General features: G+C 34.6%; 1 protein-coding gene across 1 annotated transcript in view; it reads left to right on the top strand.

Moving 5' to 3' along the window:
- Positions 1-868: 868 nt before the first annotated feature.
- LOC135134580 (dynein regulatory complex subunit 7) overlaps positions 869-22,785 on the top strand; it is a 199,085-nt gene continuing 177,168 nt past the window's right edge. Inside the window, exons 1-2 of the mRNA XM_064063279.1 lie at positions 869-1,265; positions 1,362-1,487. Coding sequence (XP_063919349.1) covers positions 876-1,265; positions 1,362-1,487 — 516 coding nt within the window. The 5' untranslated portion in view covers positions 869-875. The remainder of the gene's footprint in view (positions 1,266-1,361; positions 1,488-22,785) is intronic.

Here is a 22,785-nt window from a genome sequence, read left to right as displayed (position 1 = left end):
ATATTACAACACGGTATTCTAAACTTGCAGTGTATGAATGCATTTATATATTTTGTAGAGATGTACCGACTGTAGGTCTGGCCGACTAACCGACTAGCCGATTGTTCGGCCAGTAAAAACCGACTAGTCGGCCGACTGTTCGGCTTTGCTAAAACCGGTTTATAAATGTGACAGTGTGTTTTTTTTTTCTATTTCTCTGACTACCATAAATTTTTGTTTTATTTTAATAAAAGGGATAACTAAAGTTCCTTTGTTTTCCAAAACATGTGTTAAATTTGTTTGGATAATTTTAACATTTAATTTTTTTTAGTAACTCAGTACAAAAATAAACAATAACACAATTTAGGGCCGGTTTATACAATATTTTACGTAACTGAGATTAAGTTGATCGCGCATTTAACAAGGCCATTAGCGACGTCTCATTGGCGTAGAGTCAGTCACATGGTACTTTAACACGGGGTTAAAAATTAAATCGCAATTAAATATTTAATTGAGGTTCTGTAAACCGAGTTTAATTGTTTTATATACTACTTTAATTTTAATAAAAAATAGTCGACCGATCGGCTGTTTAGCCGACCAGTCGCCGACTGCAGCCGACGATGAAAAACGGCCGAATAGTCGGCTTATCCGACCGGTCGGCCACTAGTCGGTACATCCCTAATATTTTGTTAATTACTTATACAGGGTAACTACAAAAATAATTAGACCAATGTTTATCGACTGTTTAGTTATTATGTAATAAATTTCCACCGAATTTCATGTCAAAAAGGAAAACCGTCCCAACTATCACGACCATGAGGTATCATTCTGTTGCCATGGAAACACGACCGTAATTGTTAGCTGTCAGTTCTCCACTGCCTCTGCGAGTTCGAAAAATGGAAGACATAGTTTCAGATATTGACATTTTGCCCTATCTAAAACAACTTGAGCAAGAAAACCAAGAAGAAGAACTAGAAGATGAAGAAATCAGATACCACTACATCGAAATCTTGGACGCCCCGCGGGACTTACCACCTCCCGTGGAACTCACCCTCAAGGACCTCACCCACCTCGCCAAAGAGCTTGGCCTCATAAAGCTCTGCTGGCCCGAAATCGAGAACGTCGAATTTGAAAACAGAGTGAATTTTCCCGAAAGCTACTTAACCAACTCCAACAAAGAAAAGCTGCTGTTGCTTTACACGGAAAACTTCCGGAAGCAGTTCAGTTACAAGTATCCTAACAGGAAGCAATTATTCCTAGCCAGCAACAACGAATGCGGAATGCAGGTACAGTAAATTTCTTGGACGGCGTGGCAGTTTGCACTGAATTACGGTAGATGGAGCGAGAGTTCATATCCTGATGGCGTATTTTTCAAATTTCAGAAAATGGTTTGTAACACGGTTCGGCCCACAACTCTTCCTTATCCGGAAATTGAAAGCTGGAAGGACTGCGCGAAATTCGTGGGCCAAGGGGTCAGGTTTGAGCCGTTTGATATTCCCACTTTAATCGTGAGTACAGGTTTTTCTGAATTTGTAGAGTTATTGGACGAACTTTTCTCGGTAAATTTTAATTGATGTTTCGCAATGTCTACGCGTTCCAATTTTTTTGTAATTAAAATCGCACACGCATCTCGGAGATGCGAGGAAAAAATATCTTGTTAAATAAATAAGACGAAATAAATTGCTTCCTTAAAACGAAAAAGGAATGAGATACAATCGTATAGCACCTGTTTATTATTGAAAGATGTTATGTAACGGGAGAGTTTCTTTATTACAGCATTGATAATATGGCTTCCAGTTGAAGTCTAACAGAAGATATAATTTTATAATTGTAGAAAACGTGAACATTAACGTTTTTCTCTTGATATTGCTGGGCATCTCTTCAGTTTATCGGTTTATTTAACGCTAAACTCAAAATATTATGTTTTTGTCACTATGCTACGTATAATGGTATATATATGGACTACTATAAGTGAGACTAAAGTCAATAATGGACCTCAACGAATATTTAACGGCGAGATATTTTTATTCCACCTTCATGAAAGTATGCTTTTTTCACTTTTTTTGTGAAACTTCAACTGCATCGGTTGAAAAAGTGACCGTTGATCGCCTGAAACTGTGTCCTGTGTAGCGTTCTCGGTTTGATAGGTTAAGGAAATTTGCTGGTTGAACAGTATACGTCCCTTCAATTCTGCCATCCTGCACATAGAAACAAAAACTTTATTTAATAAAAATACGGGGAGGTTAGACTGTGTATAAAATATTAAAATAAAATATAATACCTCATTAGACTAAAATCTAATAAAAAAATTAGGTGCTACCCAATAGCCGAATGGATCAAACAAACATCAGAAAAATTTATAGAGTTGTTGCCCGCAGTTTCGCTTGCGTGGATTTCGCAATTAGGACACATCATTTTTCACCCCGTTCACTCCCACATCCCCAGTGAACGTATCTGACTTACCCGTTTTTTACCCCCTTAGGGGAGGAATTTACAAAAATCCTTTCTTAGTGGGTGCTTATAACAAAAAAGGAACCTATTGTCCCAATTTCAGGTTTCTAGCTTCAGTAGTTTAGGCTCTGCGTTGATGAATCAGTCAGTCTGTCAGTTAGGACAAACACTTTTATATATTAAGATTATCAGGTACGAGGGAATTTCTGTCTAAATAACCTTAGAGCAAATTTTTATTCTTCAACATCTACGGGTAAGCTAGAAAAAATTTGTGTTTGGCATACAACCTTGCGTCGATCTTCTTTTTGCCCCGATCTCTTGTTTTTTACTTGTTCATTTTTACTCTTTGTTTCATCCTATGTTATTTCGATATTCAGAATATGTTGTTTAATTTTCATTTATCTCTTGGATTCACAATATCGTTCTACTGACTATCCGTCAAATTTTACTGAATTCATTAATCATTTTAAGTAAAAATAGTAGAAATTGTCTTCAGCATGAAATAATGCAGCTACAAAATGGTTCCTGTTAAAAAAAATACCTAATCTGTTCGGAAGAAATTAGAATATGTTCGTCCAAAACAGAAACTCGGTTTCTTCCAAAAAAGATAAAAGACATAAACTATTAATTACGTATACATTTTTCAAACGCAACTAAGTTTCCTTATAAAATGATGTTGGAACTTCTGTCGAGATAATAATCAATTGGATTCTTAATAAACTAGAAATAAATATTAAAACATCAAATTTATCCGCTCAGTTCTACTTTTGCGAATGCAACTAAGCAGATATTCCGAATACCTGCCTCGTATTTCTACATCTATGGGTCATTCCATTCCATAAACAACCACCTTATCTTAACCGCTAAAATTTTAAACAACCATTTACCATTAGTTTCTTCGGCACGAGGGTATCTAGAATGTACAAAAATGAAACTGTTAAAGTTTCCAAAGCTGACTGACAAAGAAAATATAGAAATCTTGAAGTGAAATATGAGACGGCACTACAGATTGAAAAATACATATAAAAATTTCGGCGACGGTCTGGAAACTTGGGGTTCGTGTCTACGTAAAGCTCGAAATTCTAAATTAACTGCTACCAGTCCACCGGTTCGAGATTCCCATATCTCGTTTTGCGTACAGCTTTCCAAATCAACATTCGTTTTTCCTCGTCTAGCTTTGGTTTCCATTTGGTACTGACACACAGAGATAGACGGAGATTAAAATCAAAATAATAGAAGTTAAAACACGTGTAACACCTACCACCAGAATATAGATGGAATATAGAATATAGAAACGATTTTGTGAAGCTAGAAGAAATTTTCTTGATATTTAACCTTCAGATGATTCAAACGCCATATCAGCAATAGTAGCAATATCGAATTGGGGAATTAAGGGCACTTGCTCACAACTCAGCACTTTCAGGGTTAGAAAATTTAAATGCTGTTTATTTTCTCGTGCAAACCAAGTACGAACGTTTTTCCAACTACATCCTTAAGCATCTTCTCGTCTACGAATAAGTACACTTTATCATCGTGACATGTCCCTCAGTATACTGCCGTTTTACGATCCACCAACACCGCTTACCCCATCTGTTTATCTAGCGATATTTTTCTATTGACAAGTTTATCTTAAAAGTTCATATAGTCGATAGGTTTACGTCGCGTGGGAATCGAAATTAGAGGATGAATGCACTCCGTTATTTGATAATAATCGTTTTCACGTCCGTTTCTGGCAATAGGCAAAGAAATCGCCCACTTTCGGCCATTATCCTGGTTGGTCGCATACATTCAATAAATCCGTTAGAATATCAGCCCGTGACAAGTGGGCGAGTTTTGAAACGATTTATTTGCGTTACCTATCTCAGCATCGTAGGTACGCAATGAAATATGTCTTTTCAACGATGTGGATGTTTGCGGCCGATGTAACTAATGATGTATTAATTTGAATTAACCCCGCGGCACACTCTCTGTACCGATACGTATCTGATTACCATTGTTCGGTTCGAACGACGCCCTATCTGGAGATTTATTGCCGGCAAATGGAGTTTGATTTTCAGCAAGAACTCGACTTCGGGGACCAAAGTTATGAATTTCGATCGATGGGAGACGTTTCTTTAATTACCACTCGTTTAACGCCCACAGCAAGAAGTGTGGAAACGATTTTCAGACCGTATGGATTTGTTTAATTTTAGTGTTTGCATTATATGAGAGCTGAATATCTAGAAATGAAGTTCGATAAATAGAATAAAAAAAAAATTCTAGCCCTATCATTATTGTTACAGCTTCCTTTATATTTCTAACAGAGGATCTTATGTGTGTTTTTGCTTATATAATTTTGATTGTAATCTTTAATCTAAGTTAGGAGATCGAAAGCAAAGTTAGAGAGGAAAACGACCATTGTACTTCCCGAGCGTAAGCGAAGGAAGTATTGCAATCGAGTCCTTCGACCGACGCTCTACTTTTACGTTTTCTCGACCTTTCCTGACCCCTAGAGTACGAAGAAATAGGTCTTCCGTTTCCGTCTGTCTGTCCGTCTATCTGTCTGTCCGTCTGTCTGTCGTCCCGGATTTTTATTAAACAGAAAATACTTGGCCGATTGTTGTCAAATTTTGTATTTATCTTAGAAATATCATGTAGGTGGTAAAACGGTAATCAAAATTTCTATAGTCATCCCCACCAATAATGTGATGACGTCACTTCAAAATTGCACGTAGTAAATGGGTTTTAAATCGTATAAAATAACATAGCCCTAGACATCTAATTTATGATGCCGTGTTCAATTTTTACCCGAAATGTCCAGATTTTTGGAAAAAAATCAAAATTATAAAACAACATTCTGTAATGTACTTTTGAATCTGCAACACCAAATGCTTTGAAATCTTGCAGATGTTTTAAAGGTATGATAAGCATGATAAATTTTTAATCAAAATATATTTGCTTATCCCCTCCAAAAAATTAATGACGTTAACTCCAAAATAATTAATGAATGCGTGAATTTATTTTATGGATTTAATCAAGAACTGCAAAACCGAAAGCTTTGAAATCTTCGAGATGTTTTAAAGTTATCATAAACATGGTAAATTTTTTATCAAAATGTATTTACTCATCCCCCCTAAAAAAGTTGATGACGTCATTTCAAAATTTTGCCGAATAAATCCTATCTAAAATGTGCAAAATATGATCAGTCTATACTTGTAATTTATCATTGCATTCATATTTTTTAGATTTGCTTATACAGGGTGACTCAAAAAGATTAATAAATAAGTCAATTTATTTTAGTGGATAAATCAAGAATTTCAAAACTGAATACTTTGAAATCTTGCAGACGTTTTAAAGTTATTGTAAGCATGGTAAATTGTTAAGCAAAATGTATTTACTCATCCCCCCTAAAAAAAATTGATGACGTCATTTCAAAATTTTGCCGAATAAATCGTATCTAAAGTGTGCCAAATATGATCAGTCTATACTTCATATTTTTTAGATGTGCTTAAATAGTTGGCTCAAAAAAAATTAATGAATGAGTGAGTTTATTTTATTGAGTAAATCAGGAACGGCTCACTCCATTTTCCCAGAAAATTTTGGGAATACAATATTGTTATTTTTAGAATTACACTGCACCAATACACGTGTCCTTGCAAAAATTTTGATGACGTCATCGCAAAATTGTGTAAAGAAAAATCTCAAGGACTCTCGAGAATGTTGGACATGTTTCATTGTACTTTAGGAACGAGGGAAGTTCTGTCGAAAGAACTTTCGTCCAATTTTTTTTTATGTGAAACTCATATTTGGTTTACGTTCAGAAAATAACTTCAAGACGACTTGGTACTCTTGGTAGCACATCGACAATAACCTCGGATTTGCAGTGTTCTTTTTCACTGAGCTTTTGAAGCTTCAGCAGCTTATTTTTATACATTCGAGATGTTTAAAATTTTGGCAGTTGTAATAAAGGGAGTTGACGTTTATAATATGAAAGAACCCGCAGCTATATAAAGATAATACATCCGAAGCATCAATAAAATTTTACACTGTTAATTACATTCACAGCACAGTTGATACGATAAATTTGAGAGTTTAATTTTTTTCTGTTTAATAATAAATTGGATTCATTATTTTAAGGAAAGTACTAAATTTAGACTTCATGAATAGTCTTTTCTGTTTTTTTGAAGAAAGCAACCTTCTCTTTAAGGTAAATATATTTTAATTTTTTGCATGAGTTTTTAACCCTATTTTATTGGTTTTTACTTGGTTTTTAACTAAATACTACATACTGTGTTAGATATTTACGCATTTTTCGTAGATCTAGAAGTATAGTCTATAACGGAGTGTCACTAGAACAATACTGCGAAAATCAAAGTAACAAAAATTAAAAGTTAATCGAAATAGAATCCAATAAATCCCGCTTCTTTAAAAAATTACAAAATCTGATTTTGTGAAATTTCATTTGTGATTAGTTGATTACCTTTATATATTAAAAAATATATAGATATAATAGCAATAACAGTGTAAAAAACAAAAAATTCCATGAGAGAATCGAACGTGCGCGACCTTCGCATTACAAACCCGAAATCTCCTACTGTAAGCAAAAAACTATCGAATATCCTTGGGTGAGTTGTGCTCATTGTACAAAAAGTGACTCTACAATTTCGATTTTTTTGCAAAAATTTAGATGCCTCAGGGAAAACCTCAAAGCGGAGTCATAAAGCACAAGTACAGCAGTATATTATTTTAGATTAGACAAATTTTAGTTAGCGTTTTACCATCTGCATGATAATCCTAACATACGTTGGGGAGTGACCCTATTATAATATGTTGTTCCTTAGCTTACAAAGACGATTAATGATTAAGACAAGTTTGTATACCAACCAAAAATTGTCTATCATTGCATCAACACTTATAGCTTATAATAAGTATTACAATGTGTGATCTATACAAATGGTCCGGAGACAGTGAACAAGGTTGATGGTATCTTCCGCTGTTTTTGGAATGAAAATATTGAAAACAGTCGGTGGAAGATGATGAGTCTGACGGTAAGTTACAAGACGCGGGAGTCCAGAATATGGTCAGTAAATATAAACTGAATAATTTTTATCCCGCCTTTACGTGATTATTATATGTATTTTAATTTTACACTTTCTGCGAGACAGTGCCTGCACTTTGCACCATCATATCTGCCCTTTTCGCCACAAGGTCAACATATCTCTTACCACATAACCTTCTGGCACTGCGCAGTATCGATCAGACCCATTTATCTATTTTTTAACAAGCTCACACTGTATTCCCCGTTACGTCACAGCGACGTTATATATTCCATGCAACAGGTAACTACGTTCCCATTAATATTGATTACGTAATAAAAACTTGTCTTTGATGTGACGACCCGACATTTGGCGCGCACCCAGGAAAACCACCCCAAAAAATTAGACAACTTCGATATTCCATAAAGCTTCGTCATCTACCACCATCTAGTGCGTTTATGAAAATACCCTTTTCCTACTTTCTGCGTTCCCTTTGTAACGCAATAAGCCAACCGATAAAAACTTCAGCCCGCAGAAATTGTGTCAGTGAGGAAGGGCAGTGGCGTAACGATGACAGTGACGTAAGGGTTGTTGATAATTTAAAAATAGTAGCTAGACTAAACATTTAACTTTATTGTTTGATCTATCCGGCAAACTATTTTTCCTAGAATCATTGTTATTGATGTTAATTGTATTATTATTTTTATCGAGAGTAATCTAAGATACGTACCTACGTCTAATTATAAGATCTTTAAAAAACATCTTCACTTCATTTAACTGGAGATGACTAACTTCTATTGTCAAATTGTTAATGTTAACATATTTTTGCTTAGTTGTCATAACTTAGTACCGAGATCAATTAAAGTGTGCTTATACAGAAGATGTCGAAATCAGTGGTGGAAGAAATTCTAATAAAGCGTAGAAAATAATGTTTTCTACATTTGCATACAATAAGTAATGCACTCTGAGAGAAATAGCAGTATCATTTTTGTCGATAGTAAAAAATATCGGATGCAAGACGGAGCCTTGCGGAACAGCAGAAGATGTGATGAAATCAGTGTCATACAATCAACAGAAAAACTAAAGGCATCAGTAAGAAATGTAGAGTTCGTAATATTTTTGTTTTCCCAACTTCGATCATCCTATATATTTTTGTCTTATGAATCTAATGTTGTTTCTCGTGGACCAATATGCTTATGATAAAAGAAAGCGCGATGACAACATCCTCTATATCTTTGATAAAAATTTAATAAAATTTTTAAAAAATGTTCAAAATACATAGTCGTTTCCAAAAAAATTTCGGGCAAGATGAGCAAATCACGTTCTCATAGATCAATGAAAAACATTGGGAATATGACTTTCATGTCAATGTCATTTGCCCGAAATTTTTTTGAAACGACGGGTTAACTCGTATATGTGCGCTTTAAATTAATATATCGTCTTATTCGTTCTCTCCACTATTGCGTCACGTACGCGGCCTCTTCCGTCGAGCAGACGCGCGAGTAAATAATGCAATAAATGGGACCTTGGTTGATTTTACTTTTCGTGTTTTGTTCTTGGCGACGCTCCGCGGAGGGTCGAAACTGGTTCCGTTCACGCCGACTGTGACGACTTCCGCTAATTTCGTTGGATTTATACCGGCCTAAGAAAAGGGACAATATTTGCCTGGTTCGTTGCTGCTGCAGATGGTTATTGTTTCGTTCCGTCAAGGGGCCGACGCGACGACTGATAAGTCTTTGTACGAATTTGCCGCCGAGACAAAAGGATCAGAATGACGACGTTTGCAGCGGACTGGTACGCGGCTAATGGAAAAAATGAGGCGGCGCGGTTTTGAAAGGCCCGTGAAATTGACTTCGAGTATTCATTCGTCTGCCACGAGTACCACTTTTTTCATTTCCTTTTAATGTTTCATTAAATTTTTGAAAAAAAAATGGGTATAACACCCAAATGTAGGTAACCTTTCAATAACTGAAAGGTTACCTACATTTTTTAACTCGAACTTTCAAATTGGATATATATCATGGCTTTTTTCAAAGTTATGACAAAAATTGATCCACACGAGTTTAAACAACACAAGGCTTTGAAAGATTTGCAATGGCCTGTATATTTGTTTTTTTACTTCCTGAGCGTAAGAGTCTGTGACGAATTGCTACTTTTATGATTTCCCGACGTTTCATGACCCTAACAATACAAAACAATATTATTTCCATTTCTGTCTGTCTGTCTGTTTACCGTCTATGCCGATTTTATTAGACAGATAATCTCGGAAAATACTGGGTCGATTATTGTCAAATTTTATATGCATGTTAGGAATTTCGTGTAGATGGTAAACCGCTCACCAAAATTGGAGTAGTCATCCCAACCAACAATGTGATAAGGTCATCTCCAAAATTTACAATATTACTCTTGTGAATCCGTGTTGAGTTTTTAGCCTCGACATTCAATTTAAAAAAAAAAATCAAAATGGTGTAACAACATTTTGCAATGTAACTTTGAAACTACAAAGCCAAATACTCTGAAATCTTGAAATATATTAACGTTATCGTAAGCATGGTAAATTTTTAATCAATTTGTATCCATTCATTCGCTCCCAAAAAATTGATGACATCATCTCAAAGTTTTGCAAAAAATGAGATAAACCATTTTGATTTAATTATTCCAAAAGCTACATTATTCATTCATTTTTAGCCACCTTGTGTAGGTCATCCCAAAACATATATTATCAAAATACAAGCAGACATTTAAAAAATTTTTGGTGACGTAATCAAGTTCAAAATTGTCCAAACACAACAGACAGATGGAAACGTTTTGTATATAAAATTAGAGAACATCCAAAATGAGTTTCCGTATACGAAATTCTGCGGTTCTGTTAATATAATATCGTGACCCGCCGTTAAAACTGAATTCAGATGCACCGCTTAAATTACATACGCACTTTATTTTTTAAAAGACTTTGTTGTAATCACCGGCATTCAGGCAAACGTAGTGATGTGCAGTAATAAGATTAATGACAATATTAAATGCTACTATTTTTAAGTTTTGTCTTGTCTAACGAGAGTTAATTTGCTGCGTATTTGGAACAATTTGCAAAATTTTTGTTTTAGATTGGAAAGTTTTTGATCGAGTAATAATATGATTCCTCACTTCTGTTTAGCAAAACGGAGTTCACTGTATTATTTCCAATTCGAGAAATTCACTGACGACGTGATAAATTCTTCGTTAACATTCACTTGGTGTTTTCGATAAAGAAGAGCAAAGAAAAAGCCAAAAACACGATAAGACACAAAGATAAAAACGATCCGAGTTTGTCGCTTGTCAATAGCGAAGTCCAAATCGCCACGAGCTCCGTCGCCAAGATAAAGATGCAAATGACGTGTTTAACATTCAGTTCAAATTGGTTTGTCTCGCTGCGCCAATAAAAACATGCAGAATTAATCATCCAAAGTAAATTCCGTAAAGGAACGAGAAACAACAATAGGAATTCCTTTTACGAACTGTCGAAAGCTGATGTGTATCACCGCCGACTACGCCAATAATTGACATAATAAGAAAATTGAGGCGTTTATTTTGAACATAATAAGGGACGTCGAATGGAGGGCAGCGCCGCTAATATTGGCAAGGGATGTTTTTATATCCGCAGATAGAGCGGATGGACGATTCGCATCCCCTAAAATGACTTCACCCTCGACGAATTATTATCTAATATGGGCCGTTAGAGCCCTTTACACGCGAGAGGTATTTTAATATAATAAGTGGTTATGAAATTAGTCAGAAGGCGTGTTCTTATATTATCCCATGTTTAACAACCAAGCATTATCCACTCGGGGGCAGTCCGTCAAGTGAGGCGATTTAAAAACGATTTTATGGGTCGATTAAAAACTGCATCGGTGGGGATCGGTTTATGAATAAACTGCTCCTCCGGCTTGCTACGGATCCGCATATACCGGATGATTCTCTTTGGGATACTAAAACAAGTTATCATAAACTATCATGCTTCTGATATGTGCTAGTATTGAACGGAAGCGGAATTTTAGCCTTCGCATATCCACCGTTAGCAAGGTTAGTATTTACCAGTTCTATAAGTACCGCTTTCTCACCCAAACTAGAAAGTATAGTGTTCCAACTGCTGGTTCGTTTTTATGACTGCATCCTATTGTGTTCCACAATAGACCACTACCGCAAGTAATCCAGCGGTCATAAACCATCAAGGGACCAACTGTCTACACTACACAGTACCGTATGCGCCCGTAAACCTTTAAGATGATTTATGGCACGGCTATTTACATTTTCAATAGAGTTCCTAATACTTGCGGTAATTAAGATTACAGTGCCATAAAAACGAAGTCAGAGTTGAACCACTTTAAAATGAGTAGTGAACGAATACTGATAAACCTTGGCAACAAAACTGGGTCTTATGCTAACGATTATAAAGACCTCCATTAAATTTCGTCCTTCATCTTTAAAACATTGCTTAAAATCTAATGTGATTGTAGCCACAAATAGTACTCGTTTGATGATTTTGACTTTTCCATGTCACTCGTTCGCTAACATGTATCGCTAAATATAAGCCCTGTTTAGGAGAAGCGTTTGAGCCAAGTATAGTAGGTGTCACAATAAGCTGAACGCCTCAAGCGCTTAATAAACCCCTAGCCACAGCTTATAGATGCCATAAATTTGAGCCGAATGCCGCGCACCATTCAGTTAGTACTTAAATAAGAGATATGCTGCGCCCAAACAGTGGAGAGTAATAAAACTTACAACCATCCTAATCACTTCAATCAGTGATAGCACGACCGCGCCCCAGGCAGCATTCAGTCAAATTTGACGGCCACTTTACAACAAAGAACCGCTAGTGAAGTTTTGGATGGTGTCATAAATTTGCATCTAATAAGCTTCATTATTCTCAATAGTAGCAGGTGTGAAAGGCAAAATTGTTTATGGCAAGAAGGGCCAAAGTCAACTTATTTTAGTACACCACGGCTATTTATCACTTACACGTACAGTAATAAACATGTAAATATTGTCGTTTTATTATCAAGTGAAATTTTCTAAAATATTGTTAAAAAATAAACCCATACGCCGCTCCGGTACGACGCCTATGGGTTTTGTCGAGGGTTTTCTAGGGTGTACGCCGATGATGGGTGATTCGTCATCGGTGACGGTGGCCGGACGACGTTCAACTAAAAAGAATTCTGGAAGCAGAAGTCGTGATGAGTACTCCAGAAAAACCTCGATTACGAAATATCTAGAATGGGACGTGTAGGTTGAAATGGAGACCACCGTCGGGAACGACTTCAGTGGAGTCCAGTCGATATTGAGAGAATTTGGATCTAGTCAAACCCGTTCGAGTCGAGTCGGAATTAGTGTATACATAATCGCTGTATAGTTTAGTTGTGTAAATTAGTACTACTAAGAAATAAATTGTTGAGTTTTACCAACGCCCAAGTAATCAAAGAGTTAAAATGAAAGCGACGAGTGGATAATTAATTCAAGTCACTAAATACTAGTCAGGTCATTAAAAACTCATTAAAAGTGCACTAATTACATTTTCTTACTATACTGTATTTATTTATGCTGACGATGAATTAATGCAATTAAAAACACACGCACACACGACGCGTATTAGAAGAAACTACCTCACCAGGGGCGGCTCATGACTTGAAAAATTGATGAGGCACAGCACAAAACGCTCTAAAATATAAATAAATCAAGTTTACTTAAATATTTTCTATTTAGTCAAATAAACAAATTTGTAAACTCATTTAACTGTCCACAAAGAACCAACGTGAAGGTGTAAGGAGGTCTTGCAAGGAAAGGATGAGAATGACAGGACAAAAGGAAAGGGAAGCGTGGTCAGAAAAAACTAATATAACTTCTAACAAAAAACAAAATTAAAATAAACTTTAAAGGAAACATATCGAAAAAGATCAAATACAACATAAAATAAAGCTAACTTGATTTATAACAAAAAACAAAATGAAAAAAATATAAAATATAAATACGGATTTATTTTAAATTTTTTTTTATGGATCAATTAACGATTTACTCAAATCAGGAACCGGCGGTTTTAATTCCTTAACTACATACAATTTATCATCATACGTGAAAGTAGAAAAAACAGAACTGCCATTGTCATTTAACGTTAGTAGAGAAAAATTCCGATTTACTCGTAATCTTAAATAACGATTACCGAAATCAAATTATGACAAGCACAAAGCACTAACGCGACCCACGCAAACGTAGGCACTTTTAAGACAAAATTCTGTTACCGAAATTTTGAATCAATTTATACACACACAGATTTGTGGCAAAACAATCAACGGCCTAATTTTGAATACTCCTGCGAATGCAGACTGCATTGCAATCGCACGTTCCCCGCGCGCAAATAATATAGTTGTCCATCTCTTTTGCAAGCACGGAAATGAGGCTAGCCTCAATTTTGTCTTTTTTCAACTCATACCGCTTATAAGTGTATTGCAGGTTGCTTGCCTATTAACGACATGATTTCTATATATGCTGTAGAGGCAAGCTTCGAGTCGGCCTCATTCGCGTCACAAAATACATGTTGTGCCGAGTGTTTAAGCGCGCTGTTTAATTAAGGGAGCAACGAGTACCTACCGAGATAAAAATAAGAATATAATTTTCTATATTTATTTTTAAAATTTTAGAACAAAGACACAAATTATTGGCCGAAATGTGTCCGTATAAAATAATAAAAATCCTAATAAGGCGTAAAATTCATTGGTGAGGCACTGCCTCACCTGCCTCATAGGACAAGCCGCCCCTGTACCTCACAAATATCATCCCAATTTAACTCGTATTAAATCTATAACAAATTATAAGGTAATTTTCTCTTAAACAGCCGCGAAAGAATTCTAATCAATTCAAAACCTGATCTAAATAGCAAAGAACACTCACTATCGTTATTACCTACGAAGAATAGTTATTTACCAACCGCAACAGCCCACGAGTGTCGAATCTCGTGTTCAATATACTGATAGCAGGTATTAGCGTGTCTATTATGGCCTGTGAAGCCGGAAACGGCCGTTACAATTTAAGAAAGGATACACGTGTCTTAAAACTCTTCAGGTAGATATATCTCATTAATCAATCTTTTTCTTTGCCTTCCTCTTCACATCGCGTAACAAGGAACTGAGTATCACTAGACGTTTCGACTGTTTAGTCGAGATCTGGGAACCCTACTTGTTGAAAAAAAATCAGTTTCGCAAGACGGGTCATTGAATTTGGATCATTTGGTTTTTGACCCTTCCGCTCGGACGAGTTGTAGTAAACGAATTTGTTCCCTTTTATCAATCTGTGCCCTTAAATCAAACAGCCCCGACGCAGAAACACGCTGTTCATAAAATTATATGCAAATTTGTTAAATTTCCCTTTCGATGAAATGATAGCTTGCGTTTTCTCGTTTAATCAATCATCCGCAGGCAGGGGCGGCTCGTGGATAAACAGATCGCTGACGGCAAGAGGATCTGTAAGCAGCGATGTGTTTTCGTGCAGGGCTGGCTGCGCACGCATCTGGATTGTTTTGACAGGATGACGTTTATAGAATTTAAAGTCTACTCTATCTTGTCCAAATTTGCTTGGGTAAAATTCTTCTTGAGCGGAACTTGAAACAACATTTTGACGCGTGCCCATTTTACATTCCGTCTGGTGGCGAAATCTAAATATTTCTAACTCTGCACTCTGCTCATGGTTAAATGGAGGTCTCCAGGAATGTCATTGAAAACTTGAATTCCTTGTAAACTTTCCGCTTTGCACTCCAGTTGTGTTTATCTTAATCCCTCATTTTCTTTTCTTCGTTGTCATTCAAGTACTTCTTTTCTGATATTAATTATGAGTTGGACGAAGTTACACTTCGTTTCTTTGTTAAGAGAAGTGTTTCCTCTCTTTCTTCATTTTGTATTGTATACACACGTAATCTATTGGTATTTCCCAAAGAATCAAAGATATCTAAAAATATTTCTAACCAATAATGCAGTAGCACTATCTATTCTACCTTTGAATAAAGGTGTCCCCACTTGTAAAATCTCATACGTTTTACTCTGGAAATCTATTAATATTACTAATTAATTATAGACCAGTCTACAGAACTCAAGCTTTATGTAAAATTAACGGGTTAATAATAATTTCAAAAGCTCTCAACTTCTCATATGATCAACATGGCTTTTTTTCTGGTCGGCTCCCTGGTAAAGATCTTACTGTTGACATCAGTTTTCTGATAGTTCATTAAAAAGTGGACATTAAGTAGTTACGACATCCACAGAATTTGAGTAAACCTTGATTGTTTTGATCACGACTTGCTGTTTCAGAAAGTTTGGCTTATAGAATTGGAGACAAATTACACAAAAAAGTCCTTCTAAATGGGTATCTATCTCATGCTTTTGCTTTTTGGGACCCATATAGTTTTTGTTGCTTATTTTTCATATTATACAGGGCTTTCATTAATGTTTGAAATCTATCTAATAGACCATACCACAGATTACATACCCGTAAGGGTATGTAATCTGTGACCATACGTTCTGTTTGTAAATTGGTACTACTGACGATTGTCAAGTTTAGTTTGAAGTTTGACGTTTGATGTCAAAGTCGCGCGTAACTATTACTTTCGTATTTACCTATTAGAATTTTAGTGCGCAGTGATGCGCAGAAAGTAGCAACTGATTTTAAAAATCCATGGCCTACATATGAAACATTAATGATTAATGTTTATTTTGTAGTGTATTAGGAGTAAAATATGAGCACACTCTTCGGTTTTTTTCTCTTTAGGTTCTTGTGGAGCGTGAATGGGAGTTTTAAAAGAGTGTTTTTTGGATGACCGAACAGAAAATAATCTAGTTGCAAGCAGAAAATTTCCAAACTTTGCCAAATTTTCTTGGACTTTGTATTGTTTAGTAATCATTTTGCAATTATGTTCTAACTTTAGGGCGTCGAGAACACTTCTTTAGAATTTCCTAATTATTTGTCAACTAGTTTCCATTTGCGATTAGAAAGTCTTATCAAATGTTACTCATCTCTTCTGCAAACTCTGTAATAATAAATAAAAATTACCAAATTTTGTCAGTGGCATAATTTTTTATTTAAAATTTCGTTCCTCTCCTTTTCCGTCTTGAGATTTTTCTACTCAAATTCACGTCAACTACGAGTAACTCTTGTTTTCAATGTACGAGTATGTTCACAAATAAAGTCCAAATTCTTTTACTTTTTACGTTTTTTATGTTTCTTATGTTTTCTATCACTAAAATATTCTTACGAAAACCTTAGTACTGACCAAGGGAAGGGGATCTTAAGCACCAGTATCATCAATTTTTAGTAGAAGACATTTTTTTTTTCTATAAATAGAAAAACAACCAGAATAACCCTTCAGAGATTTTTGGGAGATGACGAAAAATTATTAGATCAGTTGTGGCAATGAAATTTGGTGAACGGCCACGTTTGGAGCTGCTTTGAAAATTGCATAAGCAAAACATTAAGAATATAAATATTATTTCAATGTTTGATTTTAATATCAACTTTTTATAACAATTAAATTTTGAATTAACTTCGAATATAACACGATTTTATGTTTTGTTTTTTGCTGAAACCAATGATTTAATCTATTTTTACGAGCTAGAAAGAAGCTACAAGTCGTTTTACCCTCGCCAATGCGCCGCCCCTGGGCACGGCGTGCGGTTTTCAATTTAATGAGTTAAACACGCTTCATTATCTGCCCCGGAAAGCCGCTATATTTATTAATTGTTTTCATTTAAAGCTCGTAGTGGTAGTTCGGTTTTTAATGCGATTAAATGTAATAAAAAGCTCAACGTGATGTGTTTACAAACGGCAACCTGTTGAAAACGTTTTATTTACATCGAATGAGCTCAAACACATAACACACACTCACTCTCATTCTCTCTCTTCTTTCATTCATAACTCCGTCACTCATGAATTTTTATGATTTCATTCAACCGTTGTTGATGTTTCTTCTTATGTTGCGAGTTGGTACAAAAACTTCCCACCTGCGCTGCGATGAAATAAATCTTAACGGGGGCACGATGCGGTTAAACGATGCTTTTATGTTATGACCGAAGTTGTTTATTCAAGTTTTATTGCCGTCTGAATTACTCGGAGATTGTGGACAAATAATAAAGTTAAAATGTGACCGGTAAAAGGGTCGGAATCGGAAATGATGGAGTATTGCCGGAAGTTGCACTACCTGACTCATAAATTAACGAGAGATAATGATGCTACGGTTAATGTTAATTTATTAACGCATTAGTGCATTAAATTGGAGGGAAAATGCAAAATTGTGTGTAGAGCCGCCGGCCGCATGTGCGATTTTTCTTCCACGGCTTCGCTAATTACCAAAACGATAAATTTATAATAATTAAGACCTTTGAATTCAAAACTGGTCTAAAGATATTTAGACAGAATTCCCCTCCCCTGAAGTACAGTCTTCTTCCAAAACTTATAAATTTTTTCGTTTTGCGAAAATTTTTAATAGGGTTCATCTGGCCTACTACTTTATTTTTCGATGTTTTATGACTCCAAGGGTACGAAAAAATAGATCTGCCGCTTCCGACTGTCTGTGGTCTGTATCGCTTTTATTTAACAGATAATAATCGTCGAAACTACGAGACTGATTGTTGTCAAGTTTGATACACATTTTAAGAATATCGTAAGTAAATAAAAACGGCCGTTATAAAGGCAGAAATCTGACTAACTGTTATTGAAATAATTTTTAATTGAATCGGTTCGTGCACAGCAAAAGAAGTATCGCATGGATGTGGCCCAAGTCCTTCTTGATTGTATTATTATGCAAGTGCTTCTCTTCAACTAGTCTCTGCTTTTTTATTTGTAAAAAAACTTACTGACTAACATTCAGAACACCCATAGACTTATCACTGACTTTAATCCATTGCTAATCAAGGGTAAGATTTGAAACAAAGTCTTTTAATTCAGAAGATATTGTACAAGCAAAAAGACTCCTGATTTCTATGAGTATGAAATTTGCAGTGCTACAGTCATACGACTGACAAATGAATTGTTGACATTAGCATTATATACATATATATTGTAAAAAATACTGAGATGAATTATTGTTGTATTTGAAATCCAAAATATTGTTCTTTGGTAAATGCATTTTACGTGTAACTTTGGGAAACAACATATTATTTTAGGTATTCGCAACACGAATAACATCTAAATAATATTTTTACAATTGTAACGAAGGAAAAAGACAAAATGTATTTAAGTAAATTAAAAAAATATATATATCAAAAAACATTGCTTGAAGTTTGAAGTACCAGGATCCGGTTAACACCAATGCTCCTGAGATACTTGACAACCCACGCAAAAATAAGTCCTCTGAGATTCTTTAAAATTCTGTCAAAAATAAAACAGTAGATACCCCTAAGATTCTTCGAAAACCTTTTAAATATTTAACACTATGGGCCCCCTCAGATTGTGTCAAAAATAAAATTGTGGCAAAATTGAAGAGACAATACAAAACATCTGAACAAATGTCTGTCAACTTTTGAAAATTAGAAAAATAAAATTTTTAATTGTCTTAATAGTTCTCAAGAATTCTAGAAAATTATTTATTTTTAGTACTCAGCACTACGTTAGAGAAAGCAATTGAACAGAACAGACGTTTTAATAAAGCAGAATATAACATTCTTCATTAAACAATATTGTAGGGGGTCTTTATTTTAAAAAACTTTATTTTATTTTTCAAATTTTGATGCGCTGTTAGTCCAGTTTTCTTTAATGTTCTAACAGTGCAAAGGTTCACAAAATATCTCAATAGGGTTATTTTTAACATTTGTGTTGCAATATTTTAGGAATTGATAAATGAAGGTATTTTTTTTATTATAGTAGCAGTAGACTCAAACCTTAACCTATAGGTGTTTAAAAAAATCTAGGAGTAGGTAGTTTTATAATTTTCAAATAGGCATTCATAATTTGTTCACACAGAACACCTATATTTTATTATTACTGCATCTTTCTGTGATTTATATCGAAAGGAAGGGTAAAATATAGTAAGTAGTAAAATACAGGGTGTTTTATTTGAAAAAACTGCAATATCTGTATATTAAAATTATAATATTTTAGCATATTTTTTAAACACTGTGTTCATCAAGACTCAATTTTATTGATACCACAACAAAGCGTTCGAAATTCCCTAAGCTCTGAAAACACATCAAATCGCATACGCTTCAGGTTTTATTTACGTGTTTTTTTTTTAATCATTTTTAATGTGATATAAATTTTTTAAGGGAGGTAAATATATATTTTTTATATACATATATGCAACACTAATTACAATTTACAACGTAACTGTTTTCTTAGAATTTTGGATTTAGATGAACCGCTCGTAGAATAAATCGACAAAGTATATATATTGTTTTTGAGACACCTGTGGAAACAGTAAGAAGAATAAAAGAAAACTAAAGCGAACACAATATCCAAGAGTGTATGTATTTTCAAAAATTCAATTAACACTTATTACGACGTTGTTAAATTTGTAGTACGACAAATTTAAACTGCGCTTTAAAAGTTAGGGATATCGTTATGTTTATTATTATTATATACTGAATTAGTTAACTTTTGATCCGCAGTTTATCTATTTTGATATACAAAATTTAGCACTAATCACAATACATATTACTGTCCCATCAGAACTTTTAACAAATTATATTTCGCAATTATGAAAAAGTGAATATTAATAAAACATTCTTCAACTCAGGGCATATTTTTTAATGAAGACTTATTTAACAATGTTTTGACAATGTTACCTTTCTGGAAGAAACAAATAAAATTTAATTTCACTTTTGTGACTAGCGAACAAATGTTAGTGTTTATCCACATTTGAAAAAGTCCGTTGCGCAATTTTTTTTATTGAATTAATAAAACAAATTGCCTCATTCATTAATTTTTTGAGTCACTCTGTATAAGTAATTCTAAAAACTATCTGCACTATCCACAAGAACAGAGTCGTAATATTTTGCATATTTCAGAGAGGATTTATTAGGTAATATTTTGAGATGGCATTATCAATTTTTTGCGAGGAGCTAAACAAATAAATTTTGATTAACTGTTTACCATGATTACGACAATCTTAAAACGTTTGCAAGATTTCAAAGCAACCGGTTTTGCAGTTTCAAAGTTAAATTGCATAATGTTATAATATTTTGATTTGTTTTCCAAAAATATGGATGTCTAGGGTGAAAACTCAACACGGATTGATACATCGCAAGTGAATGAGTATTTTATAAAATTTAAAAAAATATACTTCTGCAAATTTTGGAGATGATGTCATCCCATTGGTCATGGGGATAGTTCGCCAAATTTTGGTTAGCGTTTTACCATCTGCATATTATTCCTAACATACATGCAAAATTTGACAATAATGGGTCCAATAGTTTTGGAGATTACGTGTATAAAAGAAATCGGCAAAGACGCCAGATGGACAGACAGACAGACAGACAGACAGAAACGGGAGGTCACTTGTTCCGTACTGTTGGGGTCCTAAAACGTCGAGAAACATGAAACTGGCAAGTCGCGCAATGGACTCCAGTACTATACTTTCTTAGCTTACGCCTAAGAAGTGAAAAATTATTACCTGTAATAGACAACAATTTAATAGCACTTTCACAATAATTTAGAAAAGTCTAGGTGTAAGATGAAAGATCCCGCAAATTTAGATTAGAGTACTTCCGAAAATTAGATTAGACAAACGTGTAATCAAAATCACATTAAAATATTGATGTGATGCAAAAATTTAGAAGCTATGTTTGAAAGTACTACAATTGAAAAAGGTGCATTGTGAGTCGATAAAGTAAGCTTAAAATTTAACAATTTTATCGCGCCGACGTAATGGAAAAACAAAATCAACAGCACAGAAAAAATCGATGCACATTCTCTTGCTTTTATTAATCATGAAAAGCAGTGATCTTAAACCAGGTGTCATAAACCAAATGAAACTCCTAGAGATCTTAACTAGGGTCACGAAAACAAAACAAAATCGTGCGCGATTTTCGTGATTAATAACAAAGTTATATTATGTTAAACCTAACGACAGACACCCATATTACTAGCTTATAATCGCGCAAAAAAAGTTGAGAGCTGCTGTCATAAAACGTAGCAATAATTCAGGGTGCATTATTTTAAAAAAACTGGAGTATTGCTACAAATCCAAGACGGTCTTATAAAAATATAAATCAAATTAAGTGGTAAATAAAATTGTAGGTATTTTTCGTCGAAATGTATAGCCTTCGCCCCACAACTTTTAGCAGTTACAGAAAATTGATAAAATGCATGAAAACAAAAAAAAAGTTAACTGGTCGATGTTGTGAGTTGTTCCAGTGTAAAAAAAATATCGAACATTTTCGTTCCGTTTGACTGTATCGAAAGGGACTGTTTTGCTTTTGTTTTGTTTTACTTTTATTATGCAGACGGCTGGATTTGATTGAAGCGAAAGAGATATTTAGTTCAACGTTTAGGCAAATCAATTTCTGATAGAAGCTCTAATCAAATCGTAGTAATTAATTATGAGCTGAATACCGTCCGATACAATTCACGTCTATGAATTTTTCATTTGCCCTTCAATTGTTTGAACACCACACACTGCTGAGAGCTAGACTAATTTTCGTTTCGGGTGTGCATTTGTGCTCTTTGCATTAGTTTATTGTTTTGTTGTGTTATTTTTTTACCATTAGTTTTAATGAAATGAAATAGTATTCAATGTATATCAAAAATTCTAATTCTTATAGGTATATCTTCAGACGTTAATTTATGCGAGCTGACAAGAGTTAAGCATCACTTATACGAACGAAACTGTAGGCGGTGACAGGTGACGGTTTGAACCTGTGGTTTGAACATAATAAAGTAAATTAAAAACAACAGGGTAATGAAATTTTAATCGACTAATGGATAACTGTTTTGTCACTAACAACTCATTTTAGACACTAAAAGCTTGAAATAAGCGCAGCTAACTAGTGGTGATATAAAAATGTATTTATTGTGATTTAGAAATTCAGAAGATTCACAGCGTCGTAAAGTTCTTATCAGCTGAAATGTAATGGTCATTATGACTAATAAAATTTGTGAATATTATCATACTATAAAATCTGGAGCGGTTTACGTAGCGTTCTTAATGGGCAAGTAAAATTAGCGCCATAAACCCTGTGTTTAATTTAATTAGTGCTGGCTGTTTTGTTGCCTTCGGGTGTTTTTTGAAGAATGTAGCCAAGAACAGACGTGGAAATGACACATAATATGCGCACGTCTGGAAAGTGTTTTGACTGAGTTTTAATTTTGTGAATAAAATTAATATACAGGGTGT

Source organism: Zophobas morio, unplaced genomic scaffold, assembly GCF_036711695.1.
Source record: "Zophobas morio isolate AGI-343-1 ecotype UQ-CSIRO unplaced genomic scaffold, CSIRO_AGI_Zmor_V1 ptg000023l, whole genome shotgun sequence".
In the NCBI taxonomy this organism is placed as follows: domain Eukaryota; kingdom Metazoa; phylum Arthropoda; class Insecta; order Coleoptera; family Tenebrionidae; genus Zophobas; species Zophobas morio.
This window is presented reverse-complemented; position numbering and strand designations above follow the sequence as displayed.